The 20,583-nt window shown below is 37.5% G+C and overlaps 2 protein-coding genes across 2 annotated transcripts in view; one reads left to right on the forward strand and one right to left on the reverse strand.

Moving 5' to 3' along the window:
• Nucleotides 1–5,180, reverse strand: part of LOC113060379 (trafficking protein particle complex subunit 12-like) — a 35,458-nt gene extending 30,278 nt beyond the window's left edge. Inside the window, exons 1-3 of the mRNA XM_026229244.1 lie at nucleotides 5,098–5,180; nucleotides 3,240–4,391; nucleotides 1,655–1,771 (exon numbers count right to left, since the gene is read on the reverse strand). Coding sequence (XP_026085029.1) covers nucleotides 1,655–1,771; nucleotides 3,240–4,382 — 1,260 coding nt within the window. The 5' untranslated portion in view covers nucleotides 4,383–4,391; nucleotides 5,098–5,180. The remainder of the gene's footprint in view (nucleotides 1–1,654; nucleotides 1,772–3,239; nucleotides 4,392–5,097) is intronic.
• Nucleotides 5,181–5,292: 112 nt separating this feature from the next.
• Nucleotides 5,293–20,583, forward strand: part of eipr1 (EARP complex and GARP complex interacting protein 1) — a 36,795-nt gene continuing 21,504 nt past the window's right edge. Inside the window, exons 1-4 of the mRNA XM_026229245.1 lie at nucleotides 5,293–5,459; nucleotides 7,107–7,190; nucleotides 10,756–10,888; nucleotides 14,988–15,144. Coding sequence (XP_026085030.1) covers nucleotides 5,418–5,459; nucleotides 7,107–7,190; nucleotides 10,756–10,888; nucleotides 14,988–15,144 — 416 coding nt within the window. The 5' untranslated portion in view covers nucleotides 5,293–5,417. The remainder of the gene's footprint in view (nucleotides 5,460–7,106; nucleotides 7,191–10,755; nucleotides 10,889–14,987; nucleotides 15,145–20,583) is intronic.

Genomic DNA, 20,583 nt, shown 5'->3' on the forward strand with positions numbered 1-20,583 from the left:
AGAAACTGTATTTTCTATGGCCCTTCACCAACCCTACCCCTAACCCTCACAGGAAACTTTGTGCATTTTTACCTTCTCAAAAATAAAACTCATTCTGTATGATTTATAAGCGTTGTGAAAAATGGGGACATGGGTTATGTCCTCATAAGTCACCCTCTCCTTGTAATACCTGTGTCATACCCATGTCATTATACAGAGTTGTGTCCTGATGTGTCACAAAAACATGCCCACACACACACACACACAATCTCAAATAGAGATGGGCAAAATGATGGGATATAACATGTACATGGATATACTGAATATTCCTGATAAATACTGTATGTGTGTGTGATGACTTTGTTAGTGATATAACATTGGGACGTTTGCATGCACCCACGATAATTACTTATTATCATATCAGTGGCTCAATCGAACTGAAATACCTTCATGTGATCGCCTCAATCAATAAGAATGAAACTGATTGGATTCGAAGCAGTGAAGTAAACTTTAAATAACTGGATTAAACAAAAACAATTAAGAACTTAAACGCTTGAATGTGACTATTTTCTGTGCTGCAGGGATTAATATTTTGTAGGCCGAAACCTGGGAAGCACTTCCAGTTCCATCATCCTAAAGTAGGGGTGCTCCGATCACGATCGGCCGATCGTTATGCGCATCTCATCAGTAAAGCCGTTTTTTTCTAATCAGCGGTTAATTCCATCAGGTGCGTGATTTCACATAGAACAGCTGTTACTACACAGAGCCGTTGTTAACTGAGAAGATGCGCAAATCACGTTAATTTTCAGCGTTTTTTGGCGCATCTTCTCAGTTAACAACGGCTCTGTGTAGTAACAGCTGCTCTATGTGAAATCACGCACCTGATGGAATTAACCGCTGATTAGAGAACCGGCTTTACTGACGAGACGCGCATTAACGATCGGCCGATCGTGATCGGAGCACCCCTATCCTAAAGTCCTAAATGGCTTTTTGCCTGAAATAAAGTCTGCTTAACAAAAGCGCAGTATATTTGAATGTTTTATGCTTGTTTTATTCCATTGAACGTGTAAACTCATTTACACACTAATCGCTTTTGTTTATAATTGTACTCTTTCAAACGTTCAAGGAAAAAAATACATATATATTTTTTTTTATAAATCCTGAAGGAGTTGTTGGGCACTTAATGGTGGTGACATTAAAGTCATATAATCATGGTGTGGTTCATTTATTGTATAGCCTGCTTTTAGCTTTTTACTTCTGCAAGTTAAATAAACGTAGGCTTGAAATTGCATAATTTGTGTTCATTTATCCTAAACTTTTGTTAGTCACAGAGTTTATTTTCTACAATAATCCAAGAGATTAAAATTCAGGAATACATTCACATAACTACGTTGTGAGTGACTACAGGTATATGATATTTTGACTGTCTGTCCTGCACCAGTCTCAGAGAAACACTCCTATTTTACCAATTAATGGCTCAAATACACTGCATGGCAGCTGCTCTGAGTTTTGCACTGAATTAATTAATTAATTAGAGTCTGAACATTCAATGAACTCAAAAAGAAATGGAGATGGAGAACAAGTTTAAAAAGTGGAGCTCCGCTATAAATGCCACTAAAAAAAAACTGTGAAGATGTGAAGATCAATGAAGGAATAAATGTGATGTGCTACTCACTATCAGCCGCTTGAGACCGAGGAAGTTTTGCTCCACTGAGTTGGCCGAGAGCACCTGTCTCTTCATAGCAGCCTGGTCGCCCAAAAACCGCTGCATGAGATCTTTCACTGCATCGCCCTGTAAACCAGAGAGCTTTAGTTTCTGCTTCACTCATAGAGTAACAACACCAAGAGCAAAGAAAAGGGACGACTGTCTCTGGTTTATTCACTATATCTTTGTTATCTAAAAATAGATTATTTACTAGACACATATTTACTGCAAGTTAAAGATCTGAAAGATTCTTTTTATTTATAGATTGATAAAAATACAGTAAAAAATGTAATACTGTGATATAATATTACAATTTAAAATAACTGTTTTCCATGTAATTTATTTCTGTGATACACAGCTGTATTTTCAGCATCATTCCTGCAGTCTTCAGTGTCACATGATCTTCAGAAATCATTCTGAATCATTCTCACATTTTATTGTTCAGAATTCTTTAATGAATACAGTGTTCGACAGAACAGCATTTATGTCAAATAATATTGTAAATGCCTTTACTGTCACTTTTGTACAATTTAATGCATCCCTGCAGAATAAAAGTATACATTTTTATTGAAACTTTCCAGACATTTTCGAATGGTAGAGTATGTGCTGCGCTGTCATATTTACTATTGAAACAGAAAGCTTCTAGTGTATTCTTTAATTATGCTACTGAAGAAAATTGTGTCATTATATGCTGATATTGCACCAAACCTGTATGTTTTTATTGTTTACTCAAAACCCAGTAATATGCATAATAAACAGGGCTGTACGATAAATTGTGCGATATTTAATGCGCATCTTGTCAGTAAACCCAGTTCTGTTATCAGCAGTAAATCTCCATCACCTGCGCGCTTTCACAATGAGAAGCATTTACTACACAGATCCGTTGTTCACTGACAAGCTGTGCAAAACATGCGCGAAATATGATCGTGGTGATGGAGATTTATCATGCAGACCTAATAAATAGTATCTTCATGTATTCCATGATAAATGGGTAATTCACTCAAATAAGCTTAAAAGCAAGACTGGCAATTAATAAAACTTGCAGTTGTTTTAATCAGAACTACATGCCTAGAGGAAACAGACAAAAAGTGCTGCAAATTCAACACCCAGAATGCACTGGGCTCGATCCAACTGTGAGCAGCGATACAAAAAATGTGCAAGGAAGAGCTGTAGTTTTCACAAAAGCCCAGGGGTCAAAAAGCCACCGGGTGAGATGTTTCACATCATCTGCACGGTTAACCACTTTGGGTTCCCTCTCTTATAATCTTTCAGTCAAGAGTTCTTCTTGTGGAGAAGAATCATCTAAAGAACCTTTTTCACAAGAAAGGTTCCATGGATGTTAAAGGTTCTTCTTGGAACCATCAACAGCAAAAAATAACTTTTTTTTTAAGAGTGTGGCATATTTGTGCTGACAAATAAAAAGGGATTTCTTGGTGCAGAATACACTTTGTTCATTTATACACTATTGACATTAGAACACAATGCAAGTCAATGGCAATGATACCCTTTAATGATGACACACTGTTCATTATGGGAGCTGTACTGTTGCACTGACCTGCAGGTTGTCAAACTTGAGTCCAGGCATGGCCAGCTGCTCTCGGTCTATCTGGACAGGACTGATCTGCTGTGTGGCCACCGATATCAGCACTCTCCTGGTGTCTTCTGAGGGAAGCCATGCGTCATAGCGCTTATCCAGGTCACTGGTGATCAGAGCGCTTCCGAAGGGGTCGTCTCCGCTCGGGAACACAGCCTGGAGCTTGTTCATGGGCTCTACGGGACTTCCTCCAGGTTTGGTGGCGACGGGGGTGAAGTACGTGCTGGTCGGCACGGTTTCCGCAGCGGTGGCGGCAGTTAAGAGAGGAGACTCTGGAGGGGCGGCAGTCTTGGGCGACTCTGTGTTTGGGTTGCTGATCGATATGAAAGACGTGGACGTTGTGAAAGAATCGAAGAAGTCTGATGCGGGGTTGACCGCGCTGCTGTCCGTGAAGAACTTGCTGAGGCTGGGGCTCGGCTGGCACACCTGAGGAACCAGTCTGTTGGGGGTTTCTGTGTTGCCGATGGTAAAACTTGGAGATTTTACCAGCGTGGGCTGAAAGCCGTCAGGAATCAGAGCTTGTGCTTTGGGTTGCACACCTTGACTGAAGATGGTACACACCGGGACGGCCTCGTCTTTCGGGGGCGTATCCTTATCCAGCTCAAGCGATGTATCCTGAGTTTTGGGAACCTCTGGTTTTGGGTCGTCTGGTGTAACATTTTTCCTTTTGTCATCCACCTGCACAATCTTCTCCTCCTCGCTCTCTTCTTTAAATAAAGCTTCAGATGCCTCGTCAGGTTCAGCAGTGCTGGCTGTGCTTACGTCTTCGTTTCTTCCTTCTGCATCTCCGTCAGGTGTTTTGGCCTCCTCGTTTTCATTCTGCTCCAAAAGCGAGTCGATGGGGACCACGTCCTCTTCCTCGCTATTCGGGGAGTCAGAAATCATCACGCTCTCCATCATCTGGTCATTCAGCTTGTCCATCAGGCTCTCAGAGTGACAGCTGTCATCCTGCGGCGAAACAAACGCTTCGGCGTCCAGATCAATGCTCTCCTCTTGGAAAGAGTCTTCTGTCGGGTCGGTCTGGGACGGGACGGAGGCTTCCAGCGTCTGATCCGCTCCATCTATGTCCAGAGAAACAGGCCTCTGACCTTCACTGCTGTCCATGAGTACAGTCTGGATGTTCAGACAAAACAGGGATCAATGACTAATAAATAAACTATAGTCACATAAACATCCTAGAAGGAGACTTCAGCATACTTATTGTGAAAATAATCTACATTAAAGATATAAAAGTGTGAACTGAATGTAATGTTTTTGGACACTTAATTGCATATTAACTGCAATTAAATGGAAATGTTAATATTTAAAACAATTATCTGAAATTCAGAGTGTTTTTTAGACCCCTTTAATATAGGACAAGACTTTTTGCATTTTCTATAGCCTTTTGCATTTCTATAGTTCACAAAATATCTAAGGAAACAATCATTTATCGAAATGCTATAACACAAATCAAAAAGACTAAATATAGAGAAATATCATGATTTTACAAGTAGCCTTTAAGCTTAATAATAATAATAATAATAATAATAATAATAATAACCTGTAAACCTTTTCTCGTTTTATGTAAATAATACGAATGACATAATATCAAAAGAGTCCCTGTAATCCGAACATTCTGGAGGAAACAATGTAAACAGAAACACGATTGAAATGCTGTTTAACAATAAAAATAATCACATGCTGAATATCTGAAGAGCTCTGTAACTAAAACGCAATGCTGAAATTTCGGAGACCCTTTAATTCTTCACCATACGTCAGCATAGAGAGAAATATATATAATATTATAAAACAGTAAATAAATAAAACAACAAGACTTTACCTTCTGTGAAATGAACGCTAGGATGACAGCAATGTAAACACACGCATGCGCGCGGATGTAGGAAGAATAACCCTACGGTGTGCGAAAGGTGTCAAACATCTTGGCTACGTCGGAGCCTGGTATTCTAGAACAACACTTACGCTAACAACCCCTAAGAACGATGTCGTAGTGAAGAGTGTTAAGGGAGTTTCCAAGCGCAGTTTGCGTAAGTCTTATTTCACTCTCGCGGAACTGCTGTAGCTGTTAGTAGTATTTGCTGAACAGGAGAATGTTTCACTCTTAATTATATGATAAATAAATAAGTGTCTGGCTGAGGGAAGATGGAGGATGATGCACCAGTTATTTACGGCCTGGAGTTTCAGGTAACGTTACTGTAGCATTGTTTACCTTTTCATTTATGCACACAACACACGAGCTGTTTCACAGTGAACTGGGAACTGTGTTTGACTGTTGTGATAGTTACCTTATTAAAAACTAGATTTTGTATTAAAAATAACACCTGGAGAGCTGTTTTCCTTTTCCGTTTTATACATCTGTCACAATGTAAGTATACACATTAATAAGTGTAGGATCAGATGCTAATACCATAGCACTGCAATATATTACGTTTGCCATGTTTATAAACAAATGCCAAAATAAAAGACATTTACCAAATAAAAGATATACACCAGATGTATTCATAAATCACGTTTTGTTTTGTTTTGTTTATTTAGTACCAGATTTGTATATATTTTTGTACCATTGTTAACCAGAGTTATTACAGTTAACTAAACTAAACTAAATAAAATAAACTTTAACTGAAATAAAATATAACCCAATAAAATAAACGTATTTCAGCTAGCTCTTATTTTAGATCATTTCCATACAGTTGAACTTGATGAACAAAACTAACTAAAACTAAAAATAATATAGACTAGGGGGGAAAAACCCTTAAACTTACTAAAACCTAGGGCTGCACGATTATGACAAAACTCATAATTGTCGCTTATTCCCTTGAAATTGTAATTGCGATTATATATTACGATTAGCACAATTTAGATTTAATAATTTTTTTAACAGCTTTATGCCACTGTTTGAAGCCACTGCATGCCATATTGTTATATCAAAATAAACCAGCGGAAAACACTCTTCCTGAAAAACTTCTTTTTTTTTTAAGCCTCAAATATCATAAATATATATAATTATTATTATTATTTTATTTATTTATTTTTTCTGAGAAACCAAACCAAAGTAAATATATGCATGGTATTATGTTATATTAAAACAAAGAAATTCAAACAATTGGGAAAAAAAACAGTTTAAGATAATCTGTAGAGAGAACAACAACATATCTTATGCACACAGAATGATGTAAGTGAACTTTTTTTTTTTGTGTAATTGTGCCTTTAAACGATTACATAATTGTGTCATCTGTAATTGTAATTGCGATTACAAATTTGATTAATTGTGCAGCCCTACTAAAACCTTAAATTAAAATGACAATTAAATGAATTATTTAACTAAATAAAACAAATTAAATGAAATACCATTAAATTAAAAAAAAAAAAAAAAAAAATATTTAACAGCATCTCGCTGATACTAAAATAACAGTGGATCTCACAATATTTATGTATTTTTAGCTGTGTTTAGTGAGCTGCCTACACAGACAGTATTGTTTGCTGTCTATCCAGATGTCATTAGATCATTTAAATTATATGTTTAGCTAGACAGCAGTTTTGGGCATCTAGTAAGCTACCTAGAAACAGCACTTTTGGATATCAAGTGAGCTGCTTGTCTAGATTGCAATGCTTCCTACCTAGCTATCATGAACCTAGTAAGCTGCTTATCTAGAGCGCATTTTTGTGTGAGCTATGGGCAGCAAACATACTAATGAGCTCACCTATGAGACCCAGAATTGCAGTCCAGGTAGCAGCTCGCAGGCATTTGGTGTCATAATTGTATTGTATTGTCTAGCATTTTGGCTGTGTAACATTAATGCATGGGCTGTCGTCCTCTCTGCATGTTTTCAGGCACGTGCTCTGACAGCTCAGACAGCTGAGACAGATGCCATCAGGTTTCTAGTGGGCACACAGTCACTCAAATTTGATAACCAGGTGAGTGGACGGACACATGGGATTTATTGTGCATCCTGTGGATTTATCTGGAATTCTCATATTTGCTATAATGATGTTATATATTGACAGGACATTTTTTATAGCAGGGCTGTGTGTGATTGTCATGTTTATTAATTCATGCTCACGCATATAACACAATACACTTCTACACACCAGCTTTTGCATTAACTGATGCTAGGCCTATCATATAGAAACTTATTAAAGTGAAAGTTATACAAAAAAAATACAAAATATCTTCTTGTTTGTCACAGCAGGTAAAAAGCAAGTAAGCTTTTATTGTTGCATTGTTACATTTGCCCTTGGGTACGGGGGCAGTTTTAATGCATTTGGAGGTGACTCTGTATTTGAGTCTGTTTGAGCAATTTTATTGTTGTTTATATCAGACTTTGATTTAGTAGTTGGAAGATTTCACAAACATGTAAAGCCATTAATAGTGATTTGTAATGACTACAAATTACTGTTTGCAAACAGGTTTCCCAAACACAGCCTCTTAAAAAAAAAAGCTGTGCTCATCAAAACGATGTTAAGATGTTTAACCTTAAAAAAATGTAAATTAATAATAAATATATATATATATATATATTAAATGAGTGATATATATATTATTAATAAGAGTAATAATTAATTCATGCTAATTAAGATAAGTAATAACATTTAGCAAAATAAATGAGTTAATAAATTAATAATTAAGATATAAGAATTATTAGTATTATAAAATAAATAGAATAATAGAAAATAGAATAATCATTCAATTTGTATCGAAAAAAGTATCGTTCGAAAACCAGTATCAAAGTATCGGAATCGAAAATTTATGAACGATCATTTACTATAGATTTACTGTAACAACACAAACTTCACCACGGTATTGTGTCAGAAATGGGTTTCAAATTTTATTCTATTATTAATTTATTATTTATTAAATGTATTAAAAAATGTATTCAATGTTTTTAGACTACTGATTTTCATACAAATACCTAGAAACCATGTAGTTATATTTTTACCATGGTATTGAGGTGCTATGTGTGGTTTTAACTGTGGTTATCATGATCTAAACATACGCTACTATGGAAGACCAATGGTTAATTTTAATAAAACTCAAACAGTCAGAATAATTATATTTCATCATATAAAGATGAGGTTGTTACAATTTTTACAGATGTCACATGTTTTTGAACGAACATAAATTTACGCCTGCATCCAAACTCAAGCTACTGTCAAATGTGCGTTTCTAAGAGACTGAAAAAGTAATATTATTAATATTGCATCTTGCACTGCAAACTGTGATGAAGATATGAGTCAAAGTCAGGTAACACAAACCTGTTTCATAATTTGAAATTTATTGTGATAATTATTGATATCGACTGATATGGAAAATATATTGTGATATGTTTTTGTTAGCCATATCATCCAGCCCTGTATATTCGACATGACGAAGGGGGATTTATTCTGAAAAAATAAATAAAAAATTGTATTCACTCATTTAATTCTAAATCTTCTTTTGTTTTCCTCAGAATAAAAACAAAAGCAATTTCTGTTGATTGAGTAGTAAACCTGAATCTGAACACTGAAACAATGACAAGTATTTTGCATATTCTGTGAAGGGTATGTAAAGTTATGAGCACAACTGTGTTTTTATTTTTTACTTGGCAGCTTCCAAATAGCTTTGTTTTTCTTACTTTAAGCATATACAGAACAACGTTTTGCACAGTAAGAATTTTTTTCGCCGTGTCATAAACCCTCCCTGCAGCAAGTCATTTCCTGAGCGCCACGTACTGAGGCTTGCTGTGCTCCTCTGAAAGCGAGCCCCTGACCGCTCCTTCACATGACCACTACGGCGAGAGACGAGGCCCGTGTGATCATTCAGGCTGATAAATCACGAGCGAGTCTCTTCAAGCCCAGCACTCATTACAGAACCTTCCGACTCCACCAATTATCCTGTCCAGCCATCAGAATTTATTTGTATTGCTTCCCTCCATAAAATTATAACGTTGCCTAATAATTCTCCTTCAGTGCAGTCCAACCCAAGGTTAATGGCTTCCTCTTCAGCTCCTCACGTACAGTATGCATTCGCTCACTCTCACTCTTTCTCACACGTCATACACCTTCACAGGTGACCAGAAAGACCAATGCCTTTTGGTTCTTGTTTTGCAAACAACTTTTTTATGTGACGTTCTTTGCTAAATCGTCATGTGGAGAATGATTCTTACACCACTGATATTTGACTTCTACTGGTTTACTGACCCATGTCAGAAGATACACAGCAAAACCCAAATTCAGTATAACAATGTTATAACAACATTGGGGGGAAAAGATGTAGACACTATTTTATTTCTAGTAAACTACTCAGAATTAAAAAAGCCAAGTAATGCATTGAATTAAACATGATATTTTGAGGAAGAAAAACTGAAATGGTATTTTCTTGTAAAACATACTTCGGTAACAATAATATTTGTTTTATTTACTTTGTTTTATTTTATTAATATTAATATATATAATATATATGTATTTGTGCATAGTTTCAGGCATGATATTCTGGAGAATCTGGGCATTTCTGGGCATTAATAACAGATCTCACCATACTTTCCTCATTGACTAATCACGTTCTTTTATATTACAGTTTTTTAAAATAGTATGTTTGGACATGCAAATGAGGCGTGAACTAAATAAATATGCTCTGATTTGCAGTCAGAACAGAAATCTGAACATTGGATAAAGCCAGTTTCTAATTCACAATTTTGTAAAAGTTTTTTTTTTTACATATTAGAGTTACATTTTTACAGAGGGGATTTTGTATTTCTCTTTTCACTCCATAAATCAGACAGAAAAAACAACAACAACACTGATTTTTTTTAAAAATAACATAAAAGTCAGGTGAATGATGAACAAACTCTGTAAAAAAGCCTTCAGAATATTAAGGTAAATAAAACTGCTAAGTCTGATGTATGAAAGTGCTGCTGAAGTGTAGGCTTCGGACTCATTTTGAGAAAACAGCCTTTAAGGATATGTATTGTAATATACAGATGCAAATAGAAAAAGTGCAATAAAATTAAACAATGGTTTTGGTGTCTTGTCCTAAAAGATTATTTATCTAAATTATTCATCAAGATTAAAAGACCCAATGTCTTTCAGTTTTGCTTCACCAAGTGAACTGATCTTGTTTTAATGCTGTTTAGATGTTTTTAGTGAAAAATGAGACACAGAATATGATTTTGTGACGTGAACACAACTCCATTATCCACATAATGACAACACTTACAGTGGAAAATTACCAACAGTGCACACGAAGTCTCTCAGTAAAATAACTTCTTTCTACTGCCTCTTCAAATGTGCCGTGCTCTGCATATAACTTTTAGGCATCTAACATTAGTTCAAAAGATGCAGTCGCTTCAAAGTTGAAATAAAAGCTGGGGAATGAGTGTCAGGAGTGTGTGAAGTTAAAAAGCGTTTGAGATTTCATTTACTGTCATATTAAAACAAATATCTGCGAGTCTAGTCCCAGCTCTTTGAACTGCCGTCTGGACGCTCTGCTTTTTCTCTTCTGCAGATTCACATCATTGACTTTGATGATGAGAATAATATGATTAATAAGAGCGTTCTCCTGCACGACGCTGGTGAGATCTGGCACATCAACGGCAGTCCGGCAGACAAGGCAGTGCTGACCACCTGCTACAGCAAGAGTGAGTCTCTCTTTCTCTTCCTCTCAGTACTGACGGAAAACTACTATACTGATATACTAGCGTGTGTTTAAAAAAAAATGCTTTTATTCAGCCAATATGCATTAAACAGCACATAAGTGACATTTAAAACATTTATAATGTTACACAATTCTGTATGCGTGTGTGTGTGTGTGTGTGTGTGTGTGTGCACGTGTGTGTGCACATATAAAAGGATCTAAATCTAACCTCATGAGTAAAACTTCTCAGAAGACTGTCTACTTTATGTGTTGTTCTGTGTGCTGTGTTCACTGGCACCGTCATGTCACATTAAAGCAGTATATGACACATTCTTACACTCGCCTCGAGGCAATGAAAAACATACAAAAACACAAAGAAACAATTGAAAGTGAAGATTTGAATTAAATCCCGTGTTTATAAGACTAACGCCTGTGGCTGGTTACTGACGGTTTGCATAGCGGGGAACATTCCTTTTCTGAGTGAAAACTAAGATATGCCTTTTTTTTTTTCATTTCTCCTTCCATCTTCATTATGATGAGGCCAATGTGCAAGATGTCATAGTGGAGTTCAAAAGAGGAATGTAATTACCGTGACATTAAAGCTAATGGAGTAGCCGGGCGGCACTGAGTCTGCCTCCATCATCACCCGCACTCCACCATCTGATCTGAGAACAGCTTTATTCTGACTCTGACGCACACTTAAACAGCCATTTCAACAACTTTCGCAGCAGAAAAAGAACCACAGTATGAAATCTACCAATTAATAGCGGAATTAGTGGATTAGTCAATGTTATGCAGTACATTAACAAACTGTGATGTGTGAACAGATTTACAGTTGAACTGATTTTTGTCTTAAACAGACACTTTTGTGACGTGACATTCAGCCAAGTATGGTGACCCATACTCAGAATTTGTGCTCTGGATTTAACCCATCCGAAATGCACACACACAGAGCAGTGAACACACACACACACTGTGAGCACACACCCGGAGCAGTGGGCAGCCATTTATGCTGCGGCGCCCGGGGAGCAGTTGGGGGTTCGATGCCTTGCTCAAGGGCACTTAAGTCATGGTATTGAAGGTGGAGAGAGAACTGTACATGCACTCCCCCCACCCACAATTCCTTCCGGCCCGGGACACGAACTCACAACCTTTCGATTGGGAGTCCGACTCGCTAACAATTAGGCCACGACTTCTAAGCTTATTAAGCTGTTGTTGAAATTCAGTATCAGACTCATAATTGACAGACGATCTGACCAATCATGACGTCGAATCAGACATTTTGTCCGACAAACAAACCAAACAGGAGAGTAGATTTACTTCAGTAGACTTGGGGCCATATCATACACCCGGTGCAATGCTGCGCTAGGCTCGACACAGGTGTTTTCTGCTAGTTTCAGCCTGACGCAGTTGTCATTTTCACGTCCTGTGCCACATTGTTTGAATAGCAAATGCATTCAAGCCCATTTGTGCGCCCATGGGCTTGCAGGTCTGAAAACAAGCTGTGTTCAGGTGCATGCCAGGTACATTGCTATTTTGAGGTAACTGAAATAGACTGCACCTTTGACCAACTGTAACCTTGTTTAAAGCCTGGCACAATATTTTTTCTTTGTTATTTAAAGAGTGTGTTAGTAATATGCACCTATAGGCGGGTGCACAACATGCATACACTTTGCTTATTACACATACAGGGATGTGCAGCAGCACACAAACATTTAAAAAAAATGTAAATGGCGCGAGCACATACATTATTACATTTTAAACCTTGTTTATTTTTACTTATACAGTACTGGTCAAAAGTTTGGACACATTACTAGTTTTTATCTTTATTTCTGAAAGAAGTCTCTTCATGATCATGTCTACAGTCCTCAGGTCGGAAATACTGAAATAACTATAATATTGTGAAATATCATTACAATTCAAAAGAATGGTTTTCTGTTTTGACCATAATTGAAAATAACTTGCGGTGATCAAAGTTGAATTTTCAGCATCATTACTCCAGACTTCAGTGTCACTTGAGTTAGAGACAGTCGTGCTGCTTAATATTTCTTTTGTAACCTGTGATACAGGAATTTTGAAGAACAGTAAACAAACTGAAATGTTTAGCTCAAACTGTTGCAGTCTGCCAGTCTTATAATGTAAGTGGATGGGAATCATGGCTAAAACATACAAAACAAACAAACAAAAACAAAACGTACACAAGCAAAACCAAATTAAACCCTGCGGCTCGTGATGATACATATATAAAGGCACAAAACGATCTGTTATATTCGTCGTGCACCCCTAATATTGACTACAGATGTTGTGATATAATTAATATTAAGAAATATAATATTATGTATTGCATTGCCATCTTAAATATGCACATTCCCCATGTGGCTTTCTGTTTTGTATTATGCTGGTTATCTGGACATTTAAAAGTAAAAAGCAGATTTTGGTAGTTGAAATAAGGTATATACGTCTATCACTTAATGAAAGTTGTAAAATATACAGGCATCCCATAATATCAGAAACACATTTATTCTTTACAGTGAATTTCTTTTTTTTACAGTGCGAGTTATAAGCTCAATACTTTAGATACTGCACAAGCCATATGTTGTTTTAAATGTGTAATTATCGGCTACAGGTTTATATCGAGTAACTTATAACTAACAGTATGATACAGAAAGTGCTGATGTGCATTTCTGAGTGTCTCCCAAAGCGACTGTTACTCCGAAGCGAACACTTATTCTCCCCTCCCCACACATCAGAAGAGAACCTGCTGCCTATTTCTGTCTTCATTTTTTAAATAACAATATGTTTGTGTGCTTTCTAGAAAATGTTGCGGCTTAAAGGTTCTCATTATGTTAATAATAACATGATAAAGTACAGAAATGTAAAGATTGTGCTTAAAACTGGTAAAGAAGTAAAAATACTTACACTGTGTCTTGTGGCTTTAATTATTTATTATTATTTTTTTTTCGCATTCAGATTTCCTGGTAACACAGTACAAGAAGGTCCCAATAGTTAATATTAGTTAGTGCATTAACTGCTATTAACTAAGAATGAGCAATACATTTGTTACATCTTTATCTGTCTTTGTTAATGTAAGCTAATATAAATATTGTTCAGTGTTAGTTCGTGTCAGCTCAGGACCACTGAACAACAATTTTGATTGAAAAAATATATACTTATGTTGAATTTATATGAATTCGGTAACACTTTATTTTAGGGTTACACCTATACGTTGTTTATTAGCATACATATTACTAGAATATTAACCATGTATTAGTGCTAATTAAGCACATATTAATGCCTTATTCTACTTAACCTTATTCTACATCCCTAATCTAACCCAATACCTTAACCTAACAACTACCTTACTAACTATTAATAAGAAGTAAATTATGAATTTATTGAGAAAAAAGTCGTAGTTAATAGTTAACAAGTGTTACCTATTCTAAAGTGTAACAATGAATTCAAATTAATAAATGTTTCTGAAATAATTGTCATTGTTAGTTCATGTTAACTAATGCCATGTAATTAACGAATGTTAACAAATTCAAAGTGATACAGATTTCAGCGTTTCCAAATCGGTAAAGTAGTGATTTATGTTTATTTATGTGTGTATTTATTTATTTAATTATTTATTTGTCTTAAACATTAGTGTGTTAAATGAAAGTCTTCACAAGTGAATAAATTAACAAATACTTTAGAAGGATTTTTCATTGTTAGTTTATGTTATTTGTTAGTCCATGTCATTTATTTATTTATTCTTTTATACATTTATTTGTTTTCAATTGCAAAGCTGAGTCTATGAAATAATAAAAGCATCATGAGTGATCTGTCCCCTAGAGGCAGTATTCACTACTGAGAGAACAGAGCTGCACACCCCTGTACTGCTCATATCCGCAGATACATTAGAAACGAACCCTAATCATTCCCGTGAATATATAGCATCATTTACATTAACCTTCAAATAATATCTGCATATCTGAAGACTCAGCATCTTTGTTCTATTTGTTTTTTGTGCTTCGGATTACAAATGAGCCTAAGAGGCTGTGTCTGTTTTGTGTGCATGCATGCTCATGTGAGATTCTGTGTGTGTGTTTCCTGTCGACCAGCGTCTGAGAGTCGAGTGCTCACATGTGCTGCGGTGTGGAGGATGCCCCCGGAATGGGAATCAGGCAGCCACGAGTCCCCCGATGATTCATCAAACAACCCGCAGACCTTGGAGCTCCTCTGTCACCTTGACAACACGGCCCACGGCAGCGTGGCATGGTACGCCACACACTATCGATTTAACCCTGCAGCTTCCCTGTTCTCTCTCCCTCTTTCCTAGCTCCTAGCTTCCTATCCTTCTCGTCATGGCTTTTATTTCCAGTGCTCTCTCTCTGTCTCGCTTTGTCTCCGTCTCTTGCAGCATTTTGGCTCTGCCTCCCTTCAATCTATTGTTCTGTTTTTTTCTAGACGTTACAGATAACTATTTGCTCAGTATTTCATGCATCCATCTGTTTTGGTTTTATTTTCAACCTCTGCACATTTCTTTTGTGTCATTCACATGCTTTATTTCATGCACCATAATTCACAATGCAGAATAGAAAATCCTGGTTGTGTTTTGAAGCTTTTGCCAAATGGCAGGCCATCATGCTCACATCCATCAGATGAGGGAGCGGCACAACCTAATGGAATTTTGCTTCAGTTAAGCTAAAAAATTCAATAAATTCAGATCTCCTTCCCACTGTACTGAAAGATAAAGGGCCAAATTAAAGCTTAAAAGAATAGTAAAAAAAAATGTCTTTGTGATGATCTTCCAAACCCTTTCTACTTTGGAGATAGAGCTGTTATGAAATGTTATGTTATGTTCTATATCACCAAAACTGATTTTTATTTTAAACGGGCAATTTGTGCAAAATTCACACATTGCATGTTTCAGTTGGTCACATTTTGGGGTCACTGGCGTCAAACTTGGTGCAACACGTTGCATATTTGAATATGCACAAACACAAATGAGCTTTGACTCTGTCATCAGAAATAGGTTGATTGAAGATTTTCCTGGTAACACCTCGTTTCCCCCATCATTCATCCATCTGCCAGGGGACAGTGGATACAGCACTGGGACCATCAACAACAGACGCCAGATTGATTAAACTGCAATGTTTGGACTATAACATAGACAACTTATAAAAATGCAGTGTTTGATCAACAATAGCCTGATGATGGAACAGCATACCTGAATTACAATAAACCATGAATAACCCACATGCAGCTGTTCTAAAGTGAGACTGATGAATAATGGGACATTTCTTAGCCTAGGCATCATGACCATGAACATCATGGCAGCTTGGAGCGTGTGTGTCTTCTCCTGAAGAGGATTAAAAGGCTGTAAGAATGTAATTGCTTTTTTTTGTTGAGAGAAAAATAGCAGTTCTAAGAAATAGATGTTCACTGAATGACAGTCTTTTTCAAATTCAAGTTATTAGTGGTTTCTACCACTTGTTTTCCTCTGTTTGTGAATACTGTGTGCATGTGTCTTGTCTTGCCATAGTACCGTGTGTTTGAGTCCTAGGGTAGAGATTGCTTTGTAGTATTCAGAGTTTCAAGTGTACATTTTATTGGCACACTAGCTAAAGCAGAAATGAAACATACAAAAATAGATAAACAGAGAATATTGTTTGGTTTCAGCAGTTTGGGTGGAGGTTGGCAGCCCCTTCAACCACAGTGGAACAGAGAGGGTGAAGGTTCTTGAAAATGACTTTGTACCCCATTGTGAAGGAACCACCAGGCACAGAATGTTCACTGACCATAAATAGTGTGAAGGAACATGCATCTGTAAGAGTGTAATTGAATAAGGCAGTGCATTTCCAGTGTCAGTCCCGAAGGTCAGCATTGGTACAGCTCTCCTTTAGGTAACAAATTAGACAAAGAGGGCTGTGTGTGGGTCCTTGTTGGCTGATTAAAGGATATAAGCACTGCCCCATTCAGAATCATCTGGAGAGATTTAGTCATGTTGGCCAACAGCGTTATCCAGTAGTCAATTCTTCTTACTGTCCTAATTGCGTTCAGAGTTGTGGAACACAGTTGTATAGTGCTGTTGTGATTCACTAAGAGGTTTGCTGGGATTAGAAGGAGCTCTGTCTTTTTTGAGCTTAAACAAAAAACTGACACTTCTTCATGCAGGCTGCAAGGTCTGAAAGGGAAGCAGAGATGTGAGCTAAGACATTAGGATCAAAAGGTTGGAAAGACAGATAGAGCTGTGAATCAGTGACAGGAGGAGCCATGTGCCTTTATGATTTTTGTCCAGCTAGACTGTGCAAATTGAAGAGGATTACTGATGAGCTGATGTAACTCAGACACCCCTGCTCTACTGGAGACCTTGTAGGATATGTCTTTGAGGTAGGACTGAAGTGAAAGTGGTAAACAACTTTGTAGATGTTAAGGCATATGCTGTAAGTTATAGGACATTGAAAATGAAGAAATTCAGAGACTTATGTTAGAGGACAGAAGGAGGAGAACAGCGTGGGTGGTGGTTGGTTGTGAATTTGAACTAAGGTTTTTGCTGATGGTCACCACCTTCGTAAAATCTGACCAAGTCATCACCAGTCAGAACGGATAGTGGCAAGACAAAAGAAAGGAGGAGAATATTGTGAACAATTTGTGGGTGTCTGAAGTGTTGCTGATCTTTTTGATTGTGTTTTTGACCACAAGAGCACTGCATAAGAAAGCGACATTAGGAGATATTGGGTCACATTGGCTGGGTTATTTGACTTGTGCTGTTACCACTCTTGGAAAATTGAAATTGGTCCATTGGTCACAAAAGTATCAGTGAGATGCAGGAAGGAATCGTTAACATCAAGTAAGTAAAAGTGGTTAAAGGAGGGAAGAGATGCAGACACGACCGAGAAGAAGCATATGAAGGTGAAAGCGCAAAGGGTTACAGCAAAAGAAACATGAGAAACTGGATGTTTGCCTCCTTTGTGTGCACCTGGGATGTGCCTTCTTGTGAGGTCAAACAAGGTGTGGGACAAGACAAAGTCAGATGGGAATTGCAGATTCACCCCCCAATGCAAGCCATAACACTGGGTTTTACTGACTGGGAAAGGGATGAAATTATCTCAGTTCTCTGTTCTCAGTTCACATTGTCAGTGTATACATTCTTCAGTAAGTCAGCCTACAAAGTTTTAAGTAAGTTGCATACCAGATAAGGACAGCTCACTGTCCTTCTGTTTAGTGCTCAAGCACAAGGAAGCAAACCCCTTTACATATGCTTCTTCACACTAAACTTTTAATTTGATGAGTAATAATTTTAAACTAGACATTGTCAAGCTACACCATCTCAATGATTCCCTTTGCCTTGGCAATACATTTATACTGTAAAGTCTGTTCCCTCCAAAATAAAATTGGGGTGCAGCATCCAACATTCTAGGCCTCACTACTTACCTGACAGTCATTGAAAAATCAGTACTAGAATTCTGGTGGATCCTACTGAAGCTGACTGGATGGGCAAGGATGTGAACCAACAAAGTCCATGTCACTGCTCTCAATGTTTCAACAGCAGCCTTAAAGTGTTAGTTCACCCAATAATCAAAATTATGTAAAGGTTAACAGCTAACTAACTCTTTAAGGCCACAACAGCAGATAAGACTGCCTGCCACATGCTGAAAGGTTGGTTGAGAGCAGTCGACTAGTCACAGCTGCCTGGAAATTACAAGGCCTGCATGGCATCCGGGTATTTTAGCTTTTGTTGGTGTATGTGGTGAGGCACGCAGGTAAGCAGCTTTCACCAGAGTTAACTATGAAACTATGACTTACTTGAAGTCTCTGGCAAGAAAGGTGATGATGTACAAGGAACCCAGATACTCAAAGGTAGCCTAGGATGGGGAGGGTGAGGCTGTAGTGTGCTTCCTCTGAGATGATTACTTTTGAATGAGCTCCTGAGCAGCCAGGGCCAGGAACCACCACAGATGCTTTTATCCAAAGCAACTTGCCTTGCATCTGCATTTGACTGGTAGGTCTCAGTAGCCTTGGAAAGGGACTTAAATTGATAATTCACCGTTGGCAAGATAAGGTGTCAAAAAGTTGGCTGTCTATACATTAAAAGGGTGTTTTTTTAAGTTTTGCATGACTAGAGAAAACAGAAAAGTGCACTGGAGCCATGGAGCTGTCGAAAATCCACCGGATGAAACATTGTACTTTTTCTTGACAAATAAATTGTCATATCTTGATACTGGTAATGCAGAGAAAGAGTATGCATTGATCATTCACATATATCACTCTTTTAAGTTGATACAGACGACTTTGATATCAGACATCGTTCTGGTCTTTGAGGCAACCAAAAGCTTCCTCCTTTTAGAGATGTATTGGCTCTGGAGGGAGCATTTAGAAGAAACCAGTGAAAGCAAAATGGTCTAGTAGAAGAGTTTGGCCAATGACTTCTTCAAGGCCATGACAGGAGCTATGAGAAATTGAATGGGATATTGCACAAGCTATTCCACTCAACAATTTCACTCAGTCATCACATTACATAACCTAACCACACCACTCTGATCAACATCATACACCCTCACCCTGGTAAGGTACCGTTGATCAGAGTGGTCTGGTTAGGTTTTTGTAGTGTGATGACGGAGTGAAATTGTTCTGGCAGGTTTTTGGCAGCATTGCCAGAGAAGGGCATTAATGTAGTTTCATCCAAAGATTGGGTATAAGTCAACTAGTAGCATTTTACATGCGTTCTAGGCAGGTGTTGGTAAATCGGCAAAGAGTGAGTTGCAGTGATCTAGTCAAGAAAAAGAAGACACTGGACAAGGAGCAAAACAAAGTATTGGTTGTGTAAGGACTTGATTTTCCTTGCACTGAAAAGCGCAAAACTTTGCAGTTGCTGCATTGTTGATCATATTTAGGTTTATTTTATGTACAATCAAGCATATTGTATTTATATGGTCTGTATGGATTCAGGGGTCTGCTTGTTTTGTTGTATGTGATGGGGTCTCAATAATGTGTTTAGTCTTCTAATACAGTCTGTTTTAAGATGAATGAGGCTTCATGTTTCCTCACAGGTAGCTCTTGCTGAACACAACAGCTCAGTATGCATGGTTAGTTTGGTTAGTCAGCCGCAGATGGAATTCACACAAACCTGCCTCTAAATATAAGTTGCTGTACATGTTGTTCAAATAGACAAGATTCTGACCATGTGAGATCATAGGGAATTTTCACGTCTTTCCGAAGCTTTTTCGGTTCTTATTTAAAAAGTGCATATTTGTCTGTTTTGAAAATATTCCAGTTTATGCTTCCCTGAAGAGAATAGAGAAAATATCAATGAAAAATTTCCCAAAAAGACTTGTGTTTTGTTATTTTTTTTAGTGGCTTGCCGAAACAAATTGCTTCATTTTGAGAGCTAGCGTACACCTCTTAATCAATGCCCATTGAGCACTTTGTGGCCAGTGAAGAATTTGTGAGAATTTGTGCATGGGACGTGCTGAGCGTGTAGCGATGGCAGCGTGAGACAGGCTAATGGCTGTGTGATGGCTTATCAGAGCCACCGCTGTAGATCAATTGGAGCCTGAGAAGAAACGAAAGCAAACTGTGTTATATAGGTCAGTCAATACTTTTCTGTAATGATGCCATAATCTCTGTGATGTCCAGGGGCCAGTTAATGCTCACACACCTTTATATTGAATTTGCCTTTGCTCTTGTACTGACAAAAAATAAATACCCGTCTTG

The sequence above is a fragment of the Carassius auratus genome, chromosome 42, assembly GCF_003368295.1.
Source record: "Carassius auratus strain Wakin chromosome 42, ASM336829v1, whole genome shotgun sequence".
Taxonomy (NCBI): domain Eukaryota; kingdom Metazoa; phylum Chordata; class Actinopteri; order Cypriniformes; family Cyprinidae; genus Carassius; species Carassius auratus.